Source organism: Bos javanicus, chromosome 23, assembly GCF_032452875.1.
Source record: "Bos javanicus breed banteng chromosome 23, ARS-OSU_banteng_1.0, whole genome shotgun sequence".
NCBI lineage: Eukaryota > Metazoa > Chordata > Mammalia > Artiodactyla > Bovidae > Bos > Bos javanicus.
In genome coordinates, this window is record NC_083890.1 from 20,239,611 (window position 1) to 20,265,817 (window position 26,207).

Sequence of the window (26,207 nt, forward strand, 5' to 3'; positions counted from 1 at the left end):
GATAGCCGTAAATATGGACATAATTTGCTTTCGTAATTACAAGCTGCTGGGTCTTAGGACATCAGGGCTATGTGTAAAATAGTGGCTAGAAGAGACCTGAGCTCCCTTGCAGACCAAGCAGTCTAGGATTCTAATTACAATTAAATAAACAACGTCAATCTGGCTAGACTGACTTACATAACCCCTCTCTTACTGTAATTCAACTTCTATAACTTCTATCTTGGCACAGCCATTTGCCATCCATGTTGCCCTGCTCACATGATCTCACCTCTCTGTGCCTTAGTTTCAGCTGCTATAAAACAGGGATAATAATATCCCCCCCTCTCAAACTTGTTGTGAAGATTACATGAGATAATAAATGCAAAACAGATACATGTATATGTATGGCTGAGTCCCTTTGCTGTTCACCTGAAACTGTCATGACATTATTTTTTAATTGGCTCCATCCCAACACAAAATTTAAAAGTTATTTAAAATAAATAAATAAAAAATAAATACAGAGTAGAGCCTGACACATCGTGAGCGCATATACATATTGCGTCTTCTTTTTTAATTTCTTACCATCACCGTCAGCATCATTATCATCGCTACTGCTGCTGAAAGGAGCAGATACTTGCTTTAAGAAATACCGCTGCAGACTTTTTAGGAAACTCTGGAAGCAAGGATGAATCAAAGGGCTTAGTTCTTCTGGGCTCTGTGGTCAGGGCTGAAATTCAGGTGAGCCCAAAGTGATGGCAGTATGGAAGGGAAATGTCACTTCCTAGAGAGTCTTCACTTGCTGCCTTGTTATCTCATCCAAAAGTAGCACCAACTATACATGTAAGTAACTTCCAGTAAATGCCTGCTGTATTATGAAAGAACACCCGGCTGCTTTACGGTTTTCCCGAACACCGACAGTCAAACTCTCCCTCGCTTTGCCTCTGACATAGAGAGAATTCTGGGAGGAAGAAATGAAGAACTTAACCTCACAAGGCTTGATTAGGATTGCAGGTAATTTTCAAGGCTGTTAGGGGGCTGTAGAAATGGACTAGGAACCAAAGTCCTAGAAGTGCCCAATAGCCTTTTAGTGTCATTGCAATGCTTGGGAAGTCACTTGACCTGTCCAAGCCTAAATTTCCTCATCCCTTCATTCTGTCTGCCCAGACACCTCACGTCACTGGACGGGGACCAGATGAAAGTTCTTTGTAAATTGACAAATACTGCATTTTATATAAAATCACATTGTTATAGTTTCTAAGTCAGGGCTGCAAAGCTGTCTGAAATGGACACTTTCCATTTTGCTTCTGATTAACCTTCAAACTTCAGTGACTGAATCTAAAAAACAATTAACATGCATAAAATTTGACTAGAAATTGAGGAAGAAAATGCCTTTTCTCTAGGAAATTTCACCAGTGATTTTTTTATAAGAAAGTAAACATGGTCCATCAATGTATTTAAAGTGATTTCATGACATTTCCTTATTCCAAATCAGAAAACTGGAAATGTCACATGCATAATGCTAATTTATGAAAAAGGAAACCACAGTTTGTGGCAGTGAGAAGCTAGTACAACTGACAAAATTTCTGACACAAAATTAATCTTCTACATTTATGAAGCAATTCCTTTAAATCAAACGTTACAGAAGGCAATCTCTCCATTTAATTGAAGATAAAAGATGGTGGTCATGAAGCTGCTGAAAGCTCTTTATTTTATTCCCAGATTTTTAAATCAGAAAATTCCATTGAATATCATTTCTTCACTGACATTGAGCTCTGAGTGTCGATTTACTAAAAAAAAAAAAAATTATCCTTGATTTTAGGATTCTCCGCTTTGTTCAGCTGATGAAAACTGAGTTAGCATGATGTCGTGTGAGGATTCGCTAGTATACGAAAATACGTAGCAGCCTAAAAGGGAAAAAAGAGGATAAGAATTATTGCTGTTATGTTGGAACAAGCTAAGATCAAAATTAGAGTAAGCCTATGCAATTCTTTACAATTTTGGACGGTCTCATGAAGTGAGGGTAGACAGCATTTTATTAATGCCATCGAAGCTTACATCTCTCATATTTCTCTCATTTGAGAAGAGAAACCCCACATTTTCAGATCCTGGGGGATGAGATATAGGTTTGAGACCACTGAATGTTACTGCTGGAAGGAACCTTAGTGGTCTCTTAGTTTTTCATTTTACTGATGAGGAATCAATGTCCAAAAAGGTAAAAAGATTTATTAAAAGCCCTCAGGCTGATTTTGGTGCAACTTTTGTCGTGTATAGCTCCACATTCCTTTATTTTAACCCTAAGACCTTTAATTACACAAATAACATATTATCCCCCACCACTGCCCACATAAGCCTTCAGACTGGTTGGTAGCAGTGATAATAGGACCCAAAGCTTTTGGATGAGCACATTGAGCATTTGGGGTGGGAAATGCTTTTTCAAGGTAAGACACTTGAACTTTATCTGAAATTCAAAGAATTTTGATCAGAATCTAAAGTGAATTACCCATGACAGATGCTTATTCTTTCTTCCTACCCTTTGGAAACTTTGGTCTGTTTTTACTCACCTTTCTGTTGGAATGGGTTGAAAGGCTTTTCGAATCTGAGTGTGACAGATGAATCTGATAACTTCTGCTGCACCAAAGGAAACCAAGTTACTTAGGCATTCAAAGTATTCTTTCACGTGCTTCCTTATTTATTCAGATTCCCTCAAAAGATTACAAATGCTCATCTTTTCTTCGACCAAATGTTCTTAGAAGATGAAAATCTCATTTTTATCACCTACTCAGAAGACAAAAATCTTATTTTTGTCACCTAATTTGAAAGTGAAACTGCTGCTGCTGCTGCTAAGTCGCTTCAGCCATGTCTGACTCTGTGCGACCCCATAGACCGCAGCCCACCAGGCTCCTCCATCCACGAGATTTTCCAGGCAAGAGATACTGGAGTGGGTTGCCATTGCCTTCTCCAGAAAGTGAAACTGGAGGAATACAAATGGAGAAGATGCAAAGCCCTCACTGACCATGGCTGCCTTCTGAAAAGTGAACATTTTATATTAGAAACAGGGAGAAAAAAACACTGTTGGGAATCTTTACTTTTGGGTTTGCTTTATTCTACTTTTGAGTGTTTTTCTTTCTTTGATTATCCAATGAGGAAAATTCTGACTCCCTGCTTTGTAGGGTGGGGGTGTCCTGTCTTACTTTACTAAAGGATTGTCTTTAATGCAGTCACACAGGCTATAACTCCTTCCTTTTTTTTTTTTTTTTAATTTACTTTTGATTTGAGGATAATTGGAGGATATATTATAAAATACTGTGTTGGTTTTTGCCATACATCAACCTGAAATCATCCATGGGTATACATAACATACACATGTCTCCTCCCTCTTGAGCCTCCCTCCCACTCCATCCCACCCCTCTAGCTTGTCACAGAGCACTGCGTTTGGGCTCCCTGTATCATACAGCAAATTTCCTCTGGCTTTCTATTTTACATACGGCAATGTGTATGTTTCAAGGCTACTGTCTCAATTCACCCCACCCTCTCCTTCCCCCACTGTGTCTACAAGCCTGTTCTCTACATCTATGACTCCATCACTGCCCTGAAAATAGATTCATCAGTACCATCTTCCTAGATTCCATATATATGTGTTAATATTTGATATTTGTTTTTCTCTTTCTGACTTACTTCACTCTGTGTAATAGGCTCTAGGTTCATCCACCTCATTAGAACTGACTCAAACATATTCCTTTTCTGGCTGAAAAATATTCCACTGTGACATTGTGATGGTGACTGCAGCCATGAAATTAAAAGACGCTTACTCCTTGGAAGAAAAGTTATGTTTTTTATAACATAGACAGCATATTAAAAAACAGAGACATTACTTTGCCAACAAAGGTCCATCTATCTAGTCAAGGCTATGGTTTTTCCAGTGGTCATGTATGGATGTGAGAGCTGGACTATAAAGAAAGCTGAGTGCCGAAGAATTGATGCTTTTGAACTGTGGTGTTGAAGACTCTTGAGAGTCCCTTGGACTGCAAGGAGATCCAACCAGTCCATCCTAAAGGAAATCAGTCCTGAATATTCATTGGAAGGACTGATGTTGAAGCTGAAACTCCAATACTTAGGCCACCTGATGCAAAGAACTGACTCATTCAAAAAGACTCTGATGCTGGGAAAGATTGAGGGCAGGAGGAGAAGGGGACAACAGAGGATGAGATGGTTGGATGGCATCACCGACTCAGTGGACGTGAGTTTGAGTAAATTCCAGAAGTTGGTGATGGACATGGAGGCCTGGCGTACTGTAGTCCATGGGGTTGCAAAGAGTCGGACACAACTGAGCAACTGAACTGACTGAATAATCCATTGTACCTATGTACCACATGTTTTTTATCCACTCATCTGTTGATTGACATCTAGATTGCTTCCATGTCCTAGGTATTGTAAATAGTGCTGCGATGAACTTTGGGGTACATTTGTCTTTTTCAATTATGGTTTTCTCAGGTCACTAGTGGGATTGTTCAGTCATATGGTAGTTTAGAAAAGTGTAAGTGTTAGTCACTTAGTCGTATCTGACTCTTTGTGACCCCATGGAGTAGAGCATGCCAGGTTCCTCTGTCCATGGCATTCTCCAGGCAAGAATACTGGAGTGGGTTGCCATTCCCTTCTCCAGTGGATCTTTCTGACCCAAGGATGGAACCTGGATGTCCCATATTGGCAAGCAAATTTTTTAGTTTGAGCCACCGTGGAAGCCATGGTAGTTTTATTCTTAGTTTTTAAAGGAATCTCCATACTGTTCTCCACAGTATTAATTTACATTCTGACCGATAGTGCAAGAGAATTCCCTTTTCTCTACACCTTCTCCAGCATTTATTGTTTGCAGATTTTTCAATGATGGCCATTCTGTCTGGTGTGAGATGGTACGTCATTGTAGTTTTGATTTGTATTTCTCTAATAATGAACCTTCTTTTCTTAATAGCAGAGAATGATTCATTAATTTCACATTTTCTGGCTCAAGGCATGTTAGTTCTTCAAGACAATACAATTATCAAGACATACAATTAAAATCACAGAGCATTAGAACTTCTGCTTTGAGCAACTAGTCCAACACTGAATTTTTACAGTTTGAGAATATGAGACCAAAATGTACTAAGTGACTTTCCTATGATCACACAATCAGTTGGCTACAGAGTCAGAAATACAGAGCAGGTCTCTCAATTCCTGAGTCATGGATCCTAATTCACAGCACTCTCCAATGAAATGCAGACCTAGGAAAGTTACTTTAACGCCAGAAACTAATTGCCTCAGTTCAGTTCAGTTCAGTTCAGTTCAGTTCAGTCACTCAGTCGTGTCCGACTCTTTGCGACCCCATGAATCGCAGCACGCCAGGCCTCCCTGTCCATCACCAACTCCCAGAGTTCACTCAGACTCATGTCCATCGAGTCAGTGATGCCATCCAGCCATCTCATCCTCTGTCGTCCCCTTTTCCTCCTGCCCCCAATCCCTCTCAGCATCAGAGTCTTTTCCAATGAGTCAGCTCTTCACATGAGGTGGCCAAAGTACTGGAGTTTCAGCTTCAGCATCATTCCTTTCAAAGAACACCCAGGGCTGATCTCCTTCAGAATGGACTGGTTGGATCTCCTTGCAGTCCAAGGGACTCTCAAGAGTCTTCTCCAACACCACAGTTCAAAAACATCAATTCTTCGGCGCTCAGCTTTCTTCACAGTCCAACTCTCACATCCATACGTGACCACTGGAAAAACCATAGCCTTGACTAGATGGACCTTTGTTGGCAAAGTAATGCCTCTGCTTTTGAATATGCTATCTAGGTTGGTCATAACTTTCCTTCCAGGGAGTAAGCGTCTTTTAATTTCATGGCTGCAATAACCATCTGCAGTGATTTTGGAGCCCCAAAAATAAAGCCTGACACTGTTTCCCCGTCTATTTGCCATGAAGTGATGGGATTGCCTCACTGTTTCTTTATTTCAAAAGTTTATATTATCCCATATTAAAAAAAAAAAACCCTCTAAATATCTATGTATTTTTTTCACACACTTAGGTCAGTTGATTTTTATCAGACACAGAAATTTCTACTTTAGAATCCTTTCTGAAAGACCCTCCATGTCTTACTGAAAGATAAAAGTATGAGGTAATGTCAAAAATACAAAATAGGGAGGCAAGTACTTTTGTTTCTAACTGTACGGTTCCTTACATGGATTGCACTTTTGTGGCAAAGAATGAAAACAGAAATCCTGTCTCCATACAAACTTGGCAGTTTGTGGACTAAAGAGCTAAAATTGCAAGGGACAAAGTTTGTTATACCAGCATAAGACAGAAAATTCAAAGAGAGAATTTTTTATATTAGAAGTTAATGAAGACTTTCCACTCTGCTTTCCTGGAGAAGGAAAACGGGTCTACAGGAGATTAGGCAGAAAGTTAGGCAGAGAAAAGGACCCTACTGATTCTAGATGTTGGAAAACAAGTCAGACTACAGCAAGTGATACGCTTCAAATGAATTTGCTCACAAGAACACTGCAGACCCCCATGCCTGAGCATCTTTGAAGCTTTCCACACATTTGAATTCATTCATTCACTCACTCACTGAAAAACTTTCTGGTGAATATTAACTGTTTGCTGGACGTCATGCCAGATACCAGGAATATAATGGCAACAGAAACTTAAGAGGGTTTACACAAAACTGGGCCTGTTGTGGGACTGTGTAAAAAGTACAGAACTTCACAAATTGCCTCCATGGTAGCAGGAGATAATTACCTTTGATGTCTGGTCCCAACAGCTTAAAGGAGACAACTTGTTGAGCAGCAGCTGTCGCAGCTATAGGGCAAAAAAGATATATTGAGGAGCTACCCATATGCAGTCATACATAGACATATCAAATACAAAACTAGTAAAATTGTTATTTAGTAATAGTATTTCCCAGCGGTATTTAATAGACTATAAGCATAGGGACCTGATGAAAGGATTTTTCTTTTATGTCTTTTCTTATAAAAAAATTTAGAATGAAACAAAAAATAACAGTACCAAAAGCTATAATAATTCAGATTCTAGACATTAGTAATTGGCAATAATTGCTGACTTGAAGTTTATCTTTGAAGTGAAGAGTCTCCTCACTGACTAAATGGTGAAAACCACGGAATTATTTATTTTTATTTAATTATTTCCTTCCAATCCAGAAGAAAGTAAATTACTTCTTTGTAAACAGGGATTTGGGGGCATGTACAACAACAATTATAATAATTATAAAATATCCTTATCTTCTTATTGAAACAAAGGCTACATTTATTAACTTACTATCTTTACTTCTCTCGGCAGAATTGCTAAAAGCTTGGAAAAATAATAAAAGTAGTATAAGTTTTTTTCTACTATCTTTTACTTGCATTAGTCATCCTTCATTAAGAATTCTATTTCATGTTAGAGGCTACAAAATATTTACTATATTAAATTCTAGAAACATAGAAATAAATAGGCTTTTCCAGCATATGGAAAGTTTTTTTGCAGGCTAATTATGCCAAGTCAAAATTTGAAAGTAAAATCAAGTTTCCCCCTTTTTTCTACAGTGGTCACATTATATGCTGTGGTTGATTCACTATAGCTCCATTATCAGCAAAGAGTGTTCAGTTTCTTTGTATGCTGACTGAACCTGCCTTTTGTAAAATTATAGAACTTTTTTATGAAAAAAAAGTTTTTCATGGTCTAACCTCTTATATATATGAATAAGGACCTTAGAACTGAAGGGGAGGGATTAGATTCCTAGGTTAAAGGAGGAAGAGAGAAATGAATACACATACCTTACTATCCAAGAGAATTCCAAAACACAAGATGAAAAGACCCTTTAAATGAAGGAATAAAGCACATGTATTATCTCTTCCATTTCCAGAAAAGAAAGTTTTCATATTATTACTATTCTATTCTATTCTCCAACATTGAAATTATTTCCTTGTCTGTCCCCCTATTGGCTGTGGGTTCCCTGAAAACAAGGATACGATGAAACCTCCTCAGTGCCTGAATTAACACAAAGTACTCAAACATTTTTGTTGTTGTTGCTAATTAAATTATTGAGTAAATAAAGTTTGAAACACACATGGAGCTTCATGTTCCCCTTTGTGTCATCCTAAACCCCAAATAAAGAACTTCCATTTGCTTTTGTGTCTTAGGCTTTCTTTAGACATTAAAGAAATGCCAACTCAGCATCTTATGATGTCAGCCGGCTCTGAAGTCCAAGGCCAAGTGGAGGAAACTGACTATATCAGCACGCTTCCCATGAAGTCCAGCCCCTGGGGAATCCTCGGCAGCGTCTTTCTTGGACCCTGAACTCCTCCTCCTGGTTGGAGCACCCTCAGCTGCTGCCTGTTCAGACAGCACGTCACCAAGGGCCCTGGACGAAAGCTCCCTAACCCTGTCACCATGAGGTGTGTGCTCTCCATGACAGTCCTTGTGCCACCACTAAACATATCCTGGTTTGCTGAAGTAGGTGGAGAACCAACTGCTTTCTGGAGGCCTTTACTGACCACTTACTCTGTGCCAGGCACAGTGCTAAATGCTGAATGATCTCACTGAACCCTCGTATTTACTCTAAGATACAGGTAATAATTGGGTTTCCCAGGTGGCAGAGTGGTAAACAATCCACCTGCCCATTCAGGAGACATAGGAGACCTGGGTTCCATCCCTGGGTGGGGAAGACCCCCTGGAGTAGGAAATGGCAACCTACTCCAGTATTCTCACCTGGAGAATCCCATGGACAGAGGAGACTGGCAGGCTACAGTCCACAGGGTCTCAAGAGCTGGACACAACTGAGCACCAGCACCAGAGCACACAGATGATAGTATTATCCCTGTTTACCAGGGGCTTTCCTGGTAGCTCAGATGGTAAAGTGTCTGCCTACAATGCTGGAGACCTGGGTTCGATCTCTGGGTCGGGAAGATCCCCTGGAGAAGGAAATGAAAACCCACTCCAGTATTCATGCCTGGAAAATCCCATGGACCAAGGGGCCTGGTGGGCTAGAGTCCATGGGGTTGCAAAGAGTCAGACATGACTGAGCGACTTCACTTCATTCACTTACCAGATAAAAGAATTGAGGATAGAAAAATTAAATAACTTGTTAGCAGTCACACAGTTGGATAACATGACATATGTGAGCCTACAGCTATTTAACTCCAGAGTACAAACATTTAACCGCCACTACCCTGAGACATTGTTCAGCGTTAAGAGACCCAGCCAATGTTCCTTGAACCAGGATTGAGGGCTCTCTTCCAGATTCTCCAAATCTAAGGAATACTTTGCCCGCCTACTTGCTGAACACTCCTTGATCATGGTGTGTAAAACCCGTGCTTGACAGCAGAGGTCCACAAACCTTTTCTCTAAAGAGTCAGAGAGTAAATATTTCTGGTTTTGCAGGTCATCCAGATTCTTACAACTGCTCAGTTCTGTCCATGTAAGGGAAACAGCCACAGACCCTATGCAAATGAACTGGTGTGGCTGTGGTCCAATAAAACTTTATTTACAAAAACAGTGCTGCCTGCAGTTGGCCAGGCACTGCTCTGTGGCACACTAGGGACTTCCTTTACACCATTCAGACTCCAAAAGTATTCTAGATTTATTTCCCTTTCCCTGTATGCCTTCACAGAGATCAGCACAAGACAAAGAGGACTGGGTCAACAGCAAGGGGGATGAGTGTTAGCTACGCAAATTCAAACATTTAAAACACTGGAATGGATTACTGAAGAAGCCAAATATTTACTATTGGGGAAAAAAATGGATCTTTTTCTTCTGTTCACTGTTGCAGGCGGTTTTGTTTGTAATAGTCCTGCTGGAGGCAGGGAGATGAGATCATCTCCAGAGTGGTCTTCCCATCCTCAATTCTCTTCCCTCCAGTTACCTGACTATACAATAGGTTATTCTCATTGTTCTTACCTGGAATGCATTGAGAAATGCAAAAATAACGTGCCAAGACAGATTCTGGCCGTCCGCCATTGTTGCTATGCCGAAACCCCAGGTGAGCCCCAGAAGAGGGGTCAGGACGAAGAGGCTCTTCCCTATGCGCTTGACAGTGGCCTTGTTATCCTGGGCCAGCCTTTCTCCAACAGCTGGCCTCCAGAGCTTCGTGAGAACTAATAGCACCACCGCCAAATTTACAGCCACAATAGTCAGGGCAGGAACCGCAAAGGCCAAGAGAGGCTTGCTCCCATCGGACCAGTTAAGCCAACATGCATCCTTCCTTTTGTAGCCATCGCTGGGCTGGGTGACCAGCAAGGTGACGATGGATATAATGAGAGGGCACCCGTAGCCCAAGCAGAACCCGACAGCCACCATCAAAGATGTGGCCATGTGATGGAATACAAAGATCACCCTATATGCCAGCAGGAACCCGAGCAGAAGCATCCAGAAGAACAAGGAGAGGTAGAAAAGGTGTGCAAAGAACACGGCAGCTGTGCAGACGCCAGAGTTTGTGTCCACCGTGGCAGCAACAATAAACCAGACATCTGCAATCAGGAGGCACAGAGCTATGTTCACTATGCAGATGTGACGGCTGTGTGAGGTTTGGTTTTTGTTGACCTGCTTCCAAAACAGACCTTGGATGGTCAGGCATAAGATGAGACTTCCGATGGAGACCCCCAGTCCCACAAAGGTGATCCATTTCACAATGGGGGCGATGGCAGGGGGGACAATAGAGGACATCAGCACAGAGTAGGAGGTCAGGTGAGTACAAAGGCATGTCACCAAGTTTGCAGTTTCATTCTCTAGGTGGCAGCCGGTATCTGTCCACTGCAAATGACTGAAATCCCAAAACACACATTGAGGTTGACTCAGATTCAATTTCATCTTAGAAAAAGTCAGGGAAATTTCATCGATGGAAGAGTTTGGGATAATAATGGATATCAAGGGCCCATTAACCTGAGCATTGTTATTTTCAGCAATGGGTAGAATGTTCCCCAGGGTCAAGGAGGTCATGCTGATGATAGTATGTAGAAGGTACTTCTCGAATTGTCCTGGCCCAATAGACACATGGCCTGTGATGGGACTGGGGGTATTTTGGGGGGGAAATTCAGTTTCATAATTGTAACCTTGATTGCTGAGATTTGCAGATACTGGAATCCCTTTCCAGTTAATGAAGTCTCGAGAAAAATGCAGAGGCAGAGCTGTCGAAGGTACCAGAGTGCTGATGTTTTCCAGTGATTCTAGTAACTGGGAACTGGCATTCTTTTCTTTCTTCAGTAACACTGTCCAGTTGGTTAGCGAAGCTGAATTAAGGATGTGATCAGCTATATTGATGACATTCTAAAATACAAGGATGAAAGTCAATTTGGATTTTGAGTAAACTGGTCAGAGGACTGTGGATGGATAGTCCTTAATCTTAAGCTCAAGAAAATTGCCCAGAGAATTAGCTCAATCAAGGATCACACATTAAAACTTAGCAGTGAAATATAGCATGGTGCTCCACACAGGGAAAGCTTTGGGCTAAGGAAAAAAGATCCACAGAATCACGTCAGTTCCAGGGTGAACATGTCCCAGGAATTCATAAGCCAAACAGGGTTTAGGCGTGAAGGAGGAGAATGCTGCAATGGGGGCTGAAAAATGTGCATTTCTTGCTTCTGAGATAGCAAACAGGACTGCACGACTCCTCAGGCTGAGGGTCCAAGAGTGAGACGTTCTTTGTAACTCCTTTCCCATATTATGTTTATTTTACTAACATCAGAAGTTCTAAATTCATGTCACGAATGTTCAAGCTTTAATTCATGTATATTTATGACATTAACAGAGGAAACTAAAAAACAAAAATTCTTAAACCCTGGACATGCAACAAGGAAGCCTTGAATTGAGTTGTGGGTTTTAAGGGTCATTCTTAGTTTAAGACATTCCTTTTCCAAACATCCCTGAAAGGCAATGTTTTCTCCCCCAGGACCCTTACTCACTCTTAACAGCTCTGGTCCCCAGGCATCTGCTGTGGGCATCTGTCACTCTAGCTGAGTCTCACCCTGAGCCCTCTGTGACTCCTGGCTCAAATCCCATAGTGGGTTTCTTTTACTGCTTTCAGCAATCTCTGCTTTCTTTTGGTTTGTGTTTGCAGCTCTATTTTCCCCTTCATTTCATTTTTAGCTTTTTTTGTGTGTCATTTTGTTTTATTTGGTCTCATTAACAGTACATAGTCAGACTTTTTGAAAAAAACAAAATCTGAGCATCTTTGTTTCAGGGAGTTTAACTTATTCACATTTAATGTCACTTCTGACATATAATGTTCACCTTATATAGTTAAGGACCATTGTGTGATTATGTAACAGTATACATAATATAAAACCCAATTTTGTAAAATATTATATGCTTTAACATATAAAATGCACACATCCAAAATTTTTGGAAAGATACTTATTTAACAAATAGTTCTTGAGTACCTGCTATGCGTCCCTTGTCAATCTTCTAGGCACTGAGATAACACCTACAATGTAAGCAGTTGGCCATTCTAGAGTGACAAGATTACATATCACTTATTTTTCTTTTTGTTTATTTGCATATCTTATAGTGAGCATGTCTTATTTGAGGACTTTTTAAAGTTAATTTTAAAATATCCAAACTAAATCATGAATTCCCCACTCAAGAAATGGAGTTCTTAAAATATACTAAATATAATATACTAGAGTCAGAGTTTATAGCCACAGGAAGGAAAAACTACAGACTCAATATTAAGTATCAAAAAGTTGGCACCTGTATCATTCAGTGTCATGTAGGGCAGAGACTTACACCTTTCCCTTAGCCAGGTGCCACCCAGGCGGCCTCCCTGGAGGCAGCTCCCTCTTACTTTGTACACACACAATTGAATCCTGGGGATTCTTATACATTGCAGAGGAAGCAGCAAAGCTCACACAAAGACTGTTACATGACTCTTTGGTCCTTTTCAACAACATCTCATCAACTGGGGCTTCTGCCATTCCTCCTACCCGATGGAGCATTTAAAGTGAGCCGTTCCAGCTCACGCAGACTTTACCTCCATTGTTGAATTGGACACCGTGAAGCTTTTTCTCAGAGATGAGATATTGCCCAGAATTGACACCACGGAAGCCAGGTTCCCAGCTGTGGTTGATGGGCTTTGCTGGATGACCATCGAAAGCTTCTGCACCAGAGACGACACAGCTGCCTCTGCGTCAGTACTGTTGTGGGCCAGCTCACGTGAATTCTAGCAACAGAAACAGTTACCTTCTAGGAAACAATGTAGTGCTTGTGCTTCATCAGACTTATATCAGTTTCATGGCCACATATAACTAACATTTGTATGGTGCATGATAACCTAGGATAATCATATAACAATGACACTAACACTACGGTGGCTGTCATTCAGTGCTATTTTCCATACACTGTTCTAAATGCTTTACTGGGGATTCACTGATTTGATTTAATCCTTCAGTTCAGTTCAGTTCAGTTCAGTTGCTCAGTCGTGTCCGACTCTTTGCGACCCCATGAATTGCAGCATGCCAGGCCTCCCTGTCCATCATCAACTCCCGGAGTTTACCCAAACTCATGTCCATCGAGTCAGCGATGCCATCCAGCCATCTCATCCTCTGTCGTCCCCTTCTCCTCCTGTCCCCAATCCCTCCCAGCATTAGTCTTTTCCAATGAGTTAACTCTTCGCATGAGGTGGCCCAAGTATTGGAGTTTCAGCTTTCCTTATACTACCCTGTAAAGGAGGTACCATGATTATTTTCATTTTGATTAAGGAAATTAAAATTTGAAGAGTTTCATTAAAAAGTATTTTTATATAAATTATTACCCTAATTATACAGAACCTGAAGTGAGAGTCAGTGACTTTCCAAACAGTACCCCGCTAGGAAGTGGAAAAGGCATGGTCTGCTTGGCACTAAATGTTATATCCGTTTACTATGCTGCGAAATCCCTGTAGAGCAGGGGTCCCCAACCTCCAGAATCTAATCCCTGGTGATCTGAGGTGGAGCTGATGTAATAATAATAGAAATAAAGTGCACAATAAAGTAATGTGCTTAAATCACCCAGAAACCATTCCTCTACCTCCCAGTTCATGAGAAAACTGCCTTCCAAATCGGTCCCTAGTGCCAAAAAGGTTAGGGACCACTGCTATAGAGGATTTAAAGGGATGTACGTGGAGATTTGACTACACTTGGTCACTGGATTTGGGGTTTTACTTTTTCCTTGAGGCTCCTACCTGCTTCCACAACACTGAGCTAATTTGGAAGGCACCTAGAAGGGATATTCTCCTTACTCAAAGCCTGTCAACCCAGGAACCCAGATCCCTGTTTTCATTTTTACTCTTCTCAGTTGACAGAGCTGTACTCTGCCTCAGCACCTGGGATCTGCTTGTCCTTATACCCTGGGGTGGCCTAGTCCCAGCTATGGTTTATGTCCAGAGCTGAAGCAAAGACAGCAAGAATAAGGATAAGCCCCAGAAGTCACCTGCTCCGACCTCCCTCCCAAGTTTACAGATAAGAACCTGAGGTCCAGAAACGGAGGGTAAAGCTTCCACAGTCCCTTGGTGAATACCATGGGGGGTTCTCTGCTTCTGAAGTGGGGTCTCTAGCTGGAACTGAAGCCCTGTTCACTATGAAGGTCTATTTGCAGGACCATATCTGTGAACTGGTCTTGGAGTCCCTTTTAACTGAGTTTTAACTCCTCACCATTTGCTTGCATTTTTCTATTTATCAAGTCTTAAGTACTTGAATCTTCCTAAGAGAGCATCATATGAAGGTCATAGCCCTAATCCAGTGACCACATTTCTAGTTCAACACTGTTGCTACCTGAGGGACCATTAGCCCCCTATTCTCTCCTTTTCCAGTCTATAGAAGGAAATTGGTAAGGTGCATGGCCCTAGAGAGCCATTGCAGTTCTCTCATTCTATATGGTTCACCTCTTGCTGACCCACTCCCTACCCCCATTTCTAACACATGTACATCTTCACTTGTACTAAGGTTATGGCTTCTGACTTAACACCTTCACTGAGATCTTTAATTCCCAGGCTTTCTGGATTTAGTTGCTGTTCTGCCATCTATAGTAGCCCTCCACCACATTGATTCACACCTCTACAGCACCCTCCCCTGAAAACCATCCAATCTGACATTTCTGACATTCTCAGCTGCCACTTAGGCTCACTACTCATGCTTACACTTCCTGGGTTTCCCAGGGTCTGACGTCACCGACATCTGACCAACGAGACAAACTGATACATATTACCTACCCCCAGGAGGGTTCACTGGAGACACCCACTGTGAAACTCAAAAGCAGGGCAAGTCTGCAAAGTGGAAATGCCTTTTTTTTGTTTTACCTTCTTCAGTTCTTCCAGCTCAGAGAGCACACACATCTCTTCAAGGATATGCCACCCAGAGGGTTGGCACCTGACTGTGATGTTTCCGATGTAGCCGAGGCTACAGGGAAGAGTGTACTCGTCATTCTCAGACCCAAATCCAAAGGCAATGCTGTTACACTGGGCTGGAAAACAATAGAAACAGAGAAATAGAGAAAAGAATAGAAACACAGTAGAAGAATGTCTTGACACTCTCTATAAACTATGTATTAATAGCAGTGCTTTAGAAGTCATATTTTCAGAGCCAAACCTAGGCAAAATTCAGGAGTAGAAGAAGTTTATTTTTGATGCCCATCTTTACCCCCATCAGTCCCTTTTCTTCTTTCCTGATGTTCTGCCCTCCCCAAGGCTGGCCCCCTTTCCCTCCAGGTATGTAGTCTAGGCCAACAATCTGACTTTTAGTGAGCTATCAAATAGTAAGTATTCACTGAAAACAAGCCAAGGTGTGATCGCTCCTAGAAAATATTTACCCTCTTTAAGGGCATGCTAGAATACCAGATAAGCTTCAAGATACTATGGGACAAAGTAGGCATGATAAGGTTAAAAGATAGGCAGTTGCCATTTGGGGGTGACATGTCCTACTCTGTTCCCCTCACATCATGACCAACCACTTAGCTCCCCTTGCACCAGGCCCTTCATAATAGGTTCTTACCATGATCGTGACTGGGAGAAGAAAGAACCACAAGGGCTGTGATTTTTGTTTCTTTTCCCCACTGCTCTGTCGTAAGTGTTTAAGCTCTTTGTACACTTAGTAAATATTTGTTGGATAGATGTTGAAAGTGGCAAAAATCTTGGTAAGAGAGATTGAAATTGAATGTAAAGAATTTTTCAAACATTTGAAGAAATGAAGTGGGGTGTGTGTGCCTGTGTATTTCTGTGTGTGTTTGTGTATGTGAAAGACCTGAAAAAAAAAAAAAAACATTCTTTCCTGGGTCCCTTGGATTATAATTTAGGAATGTCATCAGCCCCAGGGCTCTTTCAACATGGACACCAGTAAACTATTGCTGAGTCATTTCCAACAGAGCCTGCAGTGAATCAGTCTTGCATGACATTTACATTAAGAATAAGAGGTCAGATCACCCATGAGCAAGAGTCTGAAATAGTCTGAAATAGTCAGCTGAAATTGAGTTTCATCCTGGCGGGAGTTGGGCGGGGGAGGGAACAGCTGCTTGATAAAGTCAGTCTTAGAACAATTCTGTTTTGGGAACATCTCCAATACATAATCTACTAATTAGGCTCCCACAACCTACTTCCCTGGAGCTTCCCAGGTGGCTCAGTGATAAAGAATCCACCTGCTGATACAGGAGACGAAGGAGATACAGGTTCAATCCTTGCTCTGGGAAGATCTCCTGGAGGAGGAAATGGCAGCCCATTCCATTATTCTTGCCTGGAAAATCCCATGGACAGAGGGACCTGGCGGGCTACAGTCCACTGGGGCACAAAGAGTCCCACATGACTGAGGATCTGAGCCCATATACAGGTAACCTAATTCTACAGAATCCAGCTTTACCTTCTCCGAACACTCTGAAAGAATTTTCTTCAAGTGCATACAGCTGGCGCAGATATTTCTTAGCTTTCTCAACCATCTGCTCAATGCCTGACAGGAGCTCAGATGTGCCACTGGAACCAACAACTTCATACCCAACAACGATGCTTCCATCTCTACAGTGATGATGTGGAAAGAAAAATGAGATATATTTGTTCAGTCACTCAGAGCTTACTCTGTGGGGGTGACCTTAGGTCTGTAGGAATAGATCAAACAGATTTGATTTTTGCCTACATAGAGCTTACATGCTGATAGAGAAGGCAAGGAAAATAGAAACAAATAACCACTATATATAAATATATATAATTCTAAATTTTGTTAAGTGTTATGATAGACAAGCTCAGGGATAGAGTTACAGATATAGAAAACAAACATGGTTACCAGGGTTTAACATGAGGGCAGGGATAAATTGGAAGCGTGGAATTGACATGTACACACCACTATATATAAAATCTTTCCCAGACTTTAGGAAAAGATTGAAGGCTGGAGGAGAAGGGGCAACAGAGGATGAGACGGTTGGATGGCATCACCGACTTGATGGACATGAGTTTGAGCAAGCTTGGGGAGTTGGTGATGGACAGGGAAGCCTGGCGTGCTGCGGTCCATGGGGTTGCAAAAAGTCAGACGGGACTATGTGACTGAACTGAACTGATATATAAAATAAGTAACTAATAAGCACCTACTGTATAGCACAGGGAAGTCTACTCTATACACTGTAATCACCTATACGGGAAAATAATCTAAAAAAGGGTGGATAAATGTATATGTAGAACTAATTCACTTGGTTGTATACTTGAAACTAAGACAACATTGTAGATCAACTATATCCTATAAAAATTTCAAAATAAAGTTTCTTCATATAGATCTTTTTAAAAGCATATTGGAACTTCCCTGGTGGTCCAGTGATTAAGAGCCCACCCTGCAATGCAGGGGATGCAGTTTCCATCCCTGGTCAGAGAACTAACATCCCACATGCTGTGGAGCAATGGAGCCCACGTGCCACAGCTTGAGAATCCGTGTGCTGCAGTGAAAGATCCCATGTGCTATAACTAAGACATGACACAGCCAGAAAAAGTCCCTAGAATAAGCACGGAGAGCTGTAAGATCTGGGTTCTAGATCTTAGGACCCTGGGTCCTAGGAGAACAGCATCTCTGGAACTGAGATGGGGAAGATGGCAGGAAAAGAATGTGAAAGGTTATGATGGGGGGAGATGGAGGACCCCCATTTTGGACATGTTACATTTGACATGTCTACTAGAAAATCAACTGGAGATGTTAATAGGCATTGGATATTTGAGTTTGGAATTTAAGGGAGAGGCTGAAGTCACGCAACATGTTTAGAACCCACCTGCATACAGACGGTATTTGACGTTATGAAAGCCAGTGAGATAATATATATTAATTTAATCCTGCGATTCAATGAGGGTTAGGCTTTAGGGTTATTCTCATTTTATAGGTAAGGGAACAAAGTCTTAAAGAGAAGTTGGGTCAGGTCATTAATTATTAATTGATGGGGACTTCCCTGATGGTCCGATGGCTAAGACTCCAGCCTCCCAGTGTAGGGGGCCTGGCGTTTGGTCCCTGGTTGGGGAACTAGATCCCATATGCTGCAACAAAGAGTTTCCACGCCACAGCTAAAAAGATCCTGTGGGCCACACTAGACCTGGTGTAGCCAAATAAAGTAATATTTCTTAAAAGTTATTAGTTGATGGATAAGAACCTTTGGCTCTCTGAAGCTCAATTTTTTTTTCTTTTCTTTTTTTTAGATTTAAACAAAGATTATTCCAAAGGTCAAATTCTTAATCACTTCATTGAACTAACATTGAGCTACACTGAACTCACAATAAATAAACCCAAATACCTTTTTAGGTTGTAATGGTCACAATGTCGTTTCATTGATATGGCTCTTCTATAGTGTTTGAAAAGTATTTTTCTGCCTATTATTTCATTTTATGTAATTGAGCTTCAGTCAGATTCCATAGCTATTAATAGTTCTGTCTGACAGATAAATAGAGAAAGTGAGAGATTAAGATTTACTTTAGGTCATATATGTAAAGAGCAAGACCAAAATAGTTGCATTTTATAGACAAGTCCACTTTTACTGTGATTTTGTCTATGAATTATTGAGGACAATTTGTAAGATAAATAGATAATTTGATGGAACATAAATTAGAAATATAAATAGAAAACCAGGACCAAGGAAAAGAAAAATGTGAATATTGAATACAAAACTGTTGACTGATTTTCAATTTTGTCTATGAATTTAATAACGACATAGTCAGAAGCAGAAGTTACATGAATTATATAGACCTTGATATAAGAAAAAGGAAGCAGAGTTTTTCCTAGAACTAAATTTTAAAGAATATTATACATGTGATCCTTTTTGTAAGTACATGAGAAGACTTAAAGGATAATGTTCAAAACAGTATATTTGTAACAATGTTATTGAAAATTTCCTATAACTACTCTTTAACTGTGAAAAAAAAAATAAGAAGCTAAATTCTCTGACCTCTAAGTCATTACTTCCTCTAACAGACTATAAATAGCTGGTAATCAATACACACATGGATAACTAACCAAATAGCTTTTGAATTAAAGTATCAACAAAAGGATAATTTACTAAATACCTCTCTATTTGCTGTAGACAATGACTACTGGGCTTTGAAGCATGGTACATAAATGATATCTACACAAAAAATTTAATATTTTACCCAAGGAGCCCCTTCTGGCTCCCAGTTATACAACATTACACCCTCTCTGCTCAGGAGCAAACCCATTCCTTCACAATCCACGAGCCTCATCTCCACTCCTTGCCCCTTCCTATTCATGCCTTCCTGCTTCTTTCCAAGCTCTACTCTGCCATCTGGGTTTCTGATTCTAGTTTCTGATCCATAGTTTTGAGAATGACATTTAATATTTATGCTTGCAAAAACATTTAAGTGAGAATATAGGCCTTCTTCTTCAGACTTTTGCAAGCATCACAGACTTTTATCCAGCTTTAGTAAGAATCCTACGTCAAAGACCAGTTCTGACCTATTTTCTGTCGTGGTCACTTGGAAACAGCATGAGACATCCTTCTTGGCTCTGGGGAGGCCCTTCTAAGACCACTGTGGTACTTACCGAAACTGGATGACTCGAACGGATTCAAAACCTTGGATTCCTTTGTATGCTTCCTTTAGCTTTACAAAGAGAGCAAAGGGCAATGTGTTGATCTTTGTCCCCACACAAGAAAGACATTTGAGCAAAAAAATGGATGCAGACAATAAATAAACCAACTGAAGCCCTGAGCAAAGGAAAGAGACTTGGCAGGAGGTAATTGTGTGTTACAGAAATACTATTAAAATGACAGCAGAGAATGGACACCCACACGCCTGTGCACACACATACAGTTTAATCTTGAGGTGGCTAATAAAGAACGTAGAAGCAATTGCTTAGATTAGAGGATGAATTTGGTGCCAGATAGTATAATAAATTCACCCCAAACCTATCTTTTCCTTCCCCTAAATAAGCCATTTATTTCTAAACTGAATCTACTTGTGAAGTATTTGTGCATGTCTTCAGTTACGACCACACGTGAACCACCAGCCTAGACAGAGGTAGTTTTATGTGACTTCGGTATGAAGTCCAGAATTCTGGAGAGTACTCGCTTTAGCCTCTAACAAGAGAGGCTTCTTTAAGGAAAAAAAAAAATCCCAAATGTTAACAATTGCACTCAGATCATGAAAACTTTCTTTAGACAAATAAAAATCAGAAAATAATAAGGCTTGATTTAATAATACCCTAATGAATGAGCAAAACCAAGCACTAAAGGAATGAGAAGAGGTCAGCTGCTTAACACTCCTTGAAAGAATATGTTTAAAATATATTCCTTGTGGGCAGAGTGATTAACTGCTGGGTAAGAACTAATTGAAAAATGAATAAAGAATATGTGTTAAATAAACATGTTGAATTAGAAAACATCTGAAGTTATGTTTAACCAACAAGTTCTTATGTAATGAGGAAAATGCTTACCTGCATTTCAATTCCAGTGGTATATTTGGCGTACACGGCAGAAGATGAGTCCAAAAGGTCTTCTGTAAATTTCTCATTAATTTTGAAAGTACCCCAAACCTCTATGGAAAATAAGAAATTTACAGAGATAAAAATTACTCACTGGATATAGCATAAAATTACAAAGGTCTAATTCAGCCTATCTATTTGACAGTGGTACTTCAATTTTTTTATTTTTATTTTTTTGGTCAATTTCTTTTTATGATGAATGTTCCCCTAAAGTAAGTAACACAGGAAGAAAAATAATTCTCTTTTGTGGTTTTGGAACATAATGGGAAATTGCAGTAATCAAGACTACCTTTTGTTGTTGTTCAGTGGCTAAGTCATGGTTGACTCTCTGATATTTCAAGGACTGCAGCACTTCAGACTTCCTTGGCCTTCACTATCTCCTAGAACTTGCTCAGATTCGTGTTCAGTGAGTCAGTTGTGCTATCTATCCATCTCATCCTCTGCTGCTCCTTCTCCTTTTGCCTTCAATCTTTCTCAGCTTCAGGGACTTTTCCAATGAGACAGCTCTTTGCATCAGGTGGCCAAAGTATTACAGCTTCAGCTTCAGCATCAGTCCAATGAAAGTTCAAGGTTGATTCCTTAGGATTGATTAGTTTGAACTTCTTGCAGTCCAAAGGACTCTCAAGAGTTTCCTCCAGCAACACAATTTGAAAGCTTCAAGTCTTTGGTGCTCAGCCTTCTTTACGGTCCAAATCACACATCGGTACATGACAACTAGAAAAAACTTAGCTTTGACTCTATGGGCCTTTGTCAGCAAAGAGATGTCTTTAGTTTTTAACACACTGTCTAAGTTTGTCATAGCTTTCCTTCCAAGGAGCAAGCATCTTTTAATATCATGGCTGCAGTCACCATCCACAGTGATTTTGGAGCCCAAGAAAATAAAGTCTCTCATTGTTTCCACTTTTTCCCTTTCTATTTGCCATAAAGTGATGGGACCAGATGCCATGAACTTAGTTTTTTGAATGCTGAGTTTCAAGCTAGCTTTTCCACTCTCCCCTTTCACCTTTATCAAGAGACTGTTTAGTTCCTCTTCACTCTCTGCCATAAGAGGGCATCATCTACATATCTGAGGTTGTTGATATTTCTCCTGGCAATCTTGATTCCAGCTGGTAACTCATCCAGCCCTGCATTTCATGTGATAAACTCTGAATAAAAGTTAAATAAGCATGGTGACAATATACAGACTTGACATGCTCCTTTCCCAATTTTGAACCAGCCCATTGTTCCATGTCCTGTTCTAGCTGTTGATTCTTGACCTGCATACAGGTTTCTCAGGAGACAGGTAAGGTGGTCTAATGTTCTCATCCCTTTAAGAATTTTCCACAGTGTACTGTGATCCACACAGTCAAAGGGGTTAGTGTAGTCAATGAAGTAGATGCTTTTCTGAAATTCCCTTGCTTTTTCTATGATCTAACAGATGTTGGCAATTTGATCTCTGGTTCCTTTGCCTTTTTAAAATCCAGCTTGTACTTCCAGCTGGAAGTTCTCCATTCACATACTTCTGAAACTTAGATTGAAGGATTTTGAGCATTACTTTGCTTGCAAGTGAACTGAGCGCAATTGTATAGTAGAGTAGTTTGAACATTCTTTGGCATTGCCTTTCTTTGGGATTGGAATGAAAACTGACCTTTTCCAGTCCTCCAACCACTGCTAAACTTTCCAAATTTGCTGGCATGTAGAGTGTAGCACTTTAACAACATCGTCTTTTAGGATTTGACATAGCTCAGCTGCAATTCTATCACCTCCACTAACTTTGTTCATAGTGATTGTACTTAAGTCCCACTTGACTTCACACTCCAGGATGTCTGGCTCTAGGTGAGTGATCACACCATCATGGTTATCTGGGTCATTAAGACCTTTTTGGTATAGTTCTTCTCTGTATTCTTACCACCTCTGCTTCTGTTAGGTCCATAGTGTTTCTGTCCTTTATGGTATCCATCTTTGCATGAAATGTTCCCTTCATATCTCTAATTTTCTTGAAGCAATCCCAAGTCTTTCCCATTCTATTGTTTCTCTCTATTTCTTTGCATTGTTCACTTAAGAAGGCTTTCTTATCTCTCCTTGCTCTTCCTTGGAACTCTGCTTCAGATGGGTATATTTTTCCCTTCCTCCTTTACTGGAGTGGGATGCTATTTCCTCCTCCAGTGGCATGGGTCATGACTTCATTGAGTTACATAAGCCCCTTTGCAATGGTAAAGCTGATGAAGGGGATGACCTTATAAGCAGGTAAGCAAGTAAGCACTCATATGTGGTTACAAACAACAGCCACTAGCAATGAAGTATATCTCAATTTAGGCACTGAGCTTAAACGTTGTCCCTATTAAAAAAAAAAAACTTTTTTAAAAATCACTATTTGCTAATTCCAACTTAACCCTTGCTTACCTATCACTGGTGCCTTTCTGCTCTGGGACAGGCTATTCCTTACCTCTGGATGGACAAATCCTGTGTCTTTCATTCAGGACTTGGTTAAATGCACCTCTTTTGCAAGGCCTTCCCTAGGTCCCATATGAAAAGAGTCTTTCCCTCCTTTAAATTCCTACAGTACTTTATCCATACCTCCCTTCCAGCCTTTTCATCTACACATCTATCTGTGAACACACCTCATGTATATACATTCCTACTCTATTTGGGAAAGACCCTTGTGAATGTAATCCCTTTCTGATTCATGCTTGTATTCCTCCAAAGATGGATCAGAAATGGACCACTTTTCAAAGAGTAGGATTCCATCAAAATCTATTGAAAATATGACATTGTCTTTTTACATGTGTTAACAATCTGGCCTACCCAAGCAGCTTGCTAATGCATCAACAGCAAGAGAAATGCCTTATAGTGACCTCCCAGAATTTGCTCCAGATCTGGGTATAAAGATGGTGCTTAATAATTACATGTTATTTGGGGAGGAAAGGATTGGTCATTTGGGATTAATAGATGCAAAGTATGATATATAGGATAGATAATCAATAGGTCCTACTGTATAGCACGGGGAACTATATCCAATATCCTTTGATAAACCATAATGGAAAAGAATATTGAAAGAATACATGTATATATACATATACATATGTATATGGACTTCCCAGGTGGTGCTAGTGGTAAAGAACACTCCTGCCAATGCAGGAGACATAAGAAACATGGGTTCACTCTTTGGGCTGGGAAGATCCTCCGGAGGAGGGCATAGCAACCCACTCCAGTATTCTTGCCTGGAGAATCCCATGGACAGAGGAGCCTGGCGGGCTACAGTCCATTGGGCTGCAAAGAGTCAAACACAACTGAAGCAACTTGGCATGCACAGATGCATACGTGTGTGTGTGTGTGTGTGTGTGTGTATCTGAATCTCTTTGCTGTATAGCAGAAATTAAACACAACATTGTAAATCAACTGTATTTCAATACAGTTTTAAAAATAAAAAAGTAAATAAATAAGCATCGCCTTAACCTGAATTGCTGTGGTCCTGAGAAAGGGACCACGGGATACCCAGGGAAGCTGGGCTATTTCAGGTCCTCCTTTACTCTCTGCTCCACTTTACCAAACTCTGGGGCTTCAAGACAACTGGACTAGTCACTGGGGACATTTCCTAAAGTTATTCAGTCTGTTGGGGGCCCATATCATCTGGGTCACCTTATCATACACTGAACATCAACCTAAGCTGGCAGTAGCTCCCTCAGCATCCACTGGTTTCCTAAGCTAGACTTTCAACTTCCGTTTAGTTTTGGCAATTCATCCAGTACATGTATTTGTTGGCAATTTAGAGCATTTCTTTCACTATAATTACTAGATAACCCTCCCTGTTTTATCCCTCTGAATTTTTATTTTCTGGAAATTGATGTTGGCCCAAGAAGTGGAAAGAAAACATTATTTACTCAGGCTGTTCCCAAGGAATCTCCCTAAATTTCAGAAGAATCATAGAATTGTTGAGGTGAACTAGATGTACCTCCAGGATAAACTGGCACCCAAACACCAACTTGCATATCTGAATTTTCTGCACTTCCAAATTTCTCAGTGTGTCCAGCCAAGCCTAACATGGCATGTCATCTCTGCCTTTCCATCTCCCTGTAAACACTAGCTCTCCTCTGGAAGGCAAAGAGAAACATCGGGGTGCAGAGCTAAGAGTCCTTTTTCTCTCTGTCACATGTGGAGGCAGGAGGCGCCCTGGCTCCCCTCTGGGTATCCGTAGATGCTTACTTGTTCTCTCACAGAAATAGACGCTCTGGGTGAGGTTGCTGGAATGACAGTCACAGGTCTGGGGTGATCCTGCCTTGAGAAGGGAGCAGTTCTGGGGATCGAGGCACTGGGGAGGAAACCAGGAGTAGCTGTCTTCACAGGTACAGCGCAGGGCCCTGTTCTGGTAGCCACAGTCTGCAGGAAAAACAGAGCTTGGTCTTACCGGGCCTTTTTCATAAACGGGCTATAGCTGAGTTCTCATCCTTGGCTTTGACACCGAATCTGAATCAAAAGCTAGAGGTATCTCTCTCCAAAAGCTAGAAGAATGAAACCAAAATGGAAACAAGCATGTTTAAAGTTAAGGAAGCATCCTGCTCAATAGATACTGAGGTTGGATCAGAAATCCAGCGAACAACAATCAAGTATCTTGGAAAGTGAAAGTGAAAGGGTTAGTCTCTCAGTCATGTCTGACTCTTCTCAACCCCGTAGACTGTAGCCCCCAGGTTCCTCTGTCCATGGAATTCTCCAGGCAAGAATACTGGAGTGAGTAGCTGTTCCCTTCCCCAGGGGAATCTTCTCAACCCAGGGATCAAACCCAGGTCTCCCATATTTCAGACAGATTCTTTACCATTTGAGCTACTAGCATCCAAAAGAAGGATGTATGTTCATTGATACCCTTTGAATGGAGAAAGAAGCAGAAGAAGGTTTGTCAACCTGAGAGTTATTTGAAGGATTCTAGAAGGTATTTGTCCACTGTCTTATTGGAGGCTCTCATCAGCCTAGCATCACTCCCCCAAAGTCCCTGTTAGCCATATGGCAAAGACAGAGGGACCTTTCTGTTGAGAGTCATAAGGAAAAATTCTATTAACCAATCCTGTATGTTTCTATTTGACCTAAAACTCCCACCAAAAATCCTTCCTTTTTAACAGACCAAAAAAAAAAAACCCAAAAACAAAAACAAAACCCTGGGGCCAAGTCACCAGACACTGTTGTGAAATTACACACAACTGTGCCCAGGAAGTGGTTCTCTAACTTGATCATGCAACAGAATTTTCTGCGAGGGGTCTCATTTCAAAGTTTAGGAGGCAAAGTCTGGGATTTGCATTTTTTTTACATTCTCTGTTGCTGCTACCACCAGTC

The 26,207-nt window shown here is 40.8% G+C and overlaps 1 protein-coding gene across 6 annotated transcripts in view; it reads right to left on the reverse strand.

Annotated features, from left to right (window-relative positions):
• Positions 1-1,664: 1,664 nt before the first annotated feature.
• ADGRF1 (adhesion G protein-coupled receptor F1) overlaps positions 1,665-26,207 on the reverse strand; it is a 44,682-nt gene continuing 20,139 nt past the window's right edge. For 4 of the 6 annotated variants that reach the window (XM_061398366.1, XM_061398362.1, XM_061398363.1 and 1 more), the window contains 11 exons: positions 25,089-25,262; positions 20,859-20,959; positions 19,968-20,026; positions 16,812-16,963; positions 15,263-15,426; positions 12,962-13,150; positions 9,895-11,259; positions 7,773-7,814; positions 6,739-6,798; positions 2,541-2,607; positions 1,665-1,883 (listed from right to left, as the gene is read on the reverse strand). In XM_061398366.1, the coding sequence (XP_061254350.1) occupies positions 1,795-1,883; positions 2,541-2,607; positions 6,739-6,798; positions 7,773-7,814; positions 9,895-11,259; positions 12,962-13,150; positions 15,263-15,426; positions 16,812-16,963; positions 19,968-20,026; positions 20,859-20,959; positions 25,089-25,262 (2,462 nt within the window). In that variant the 3' untranslated portion in view covers positions 1,665-1,794. The other 2 variants (XM_061398364.1, XM_061398367.1) reach the window with 2 other exon arrangements.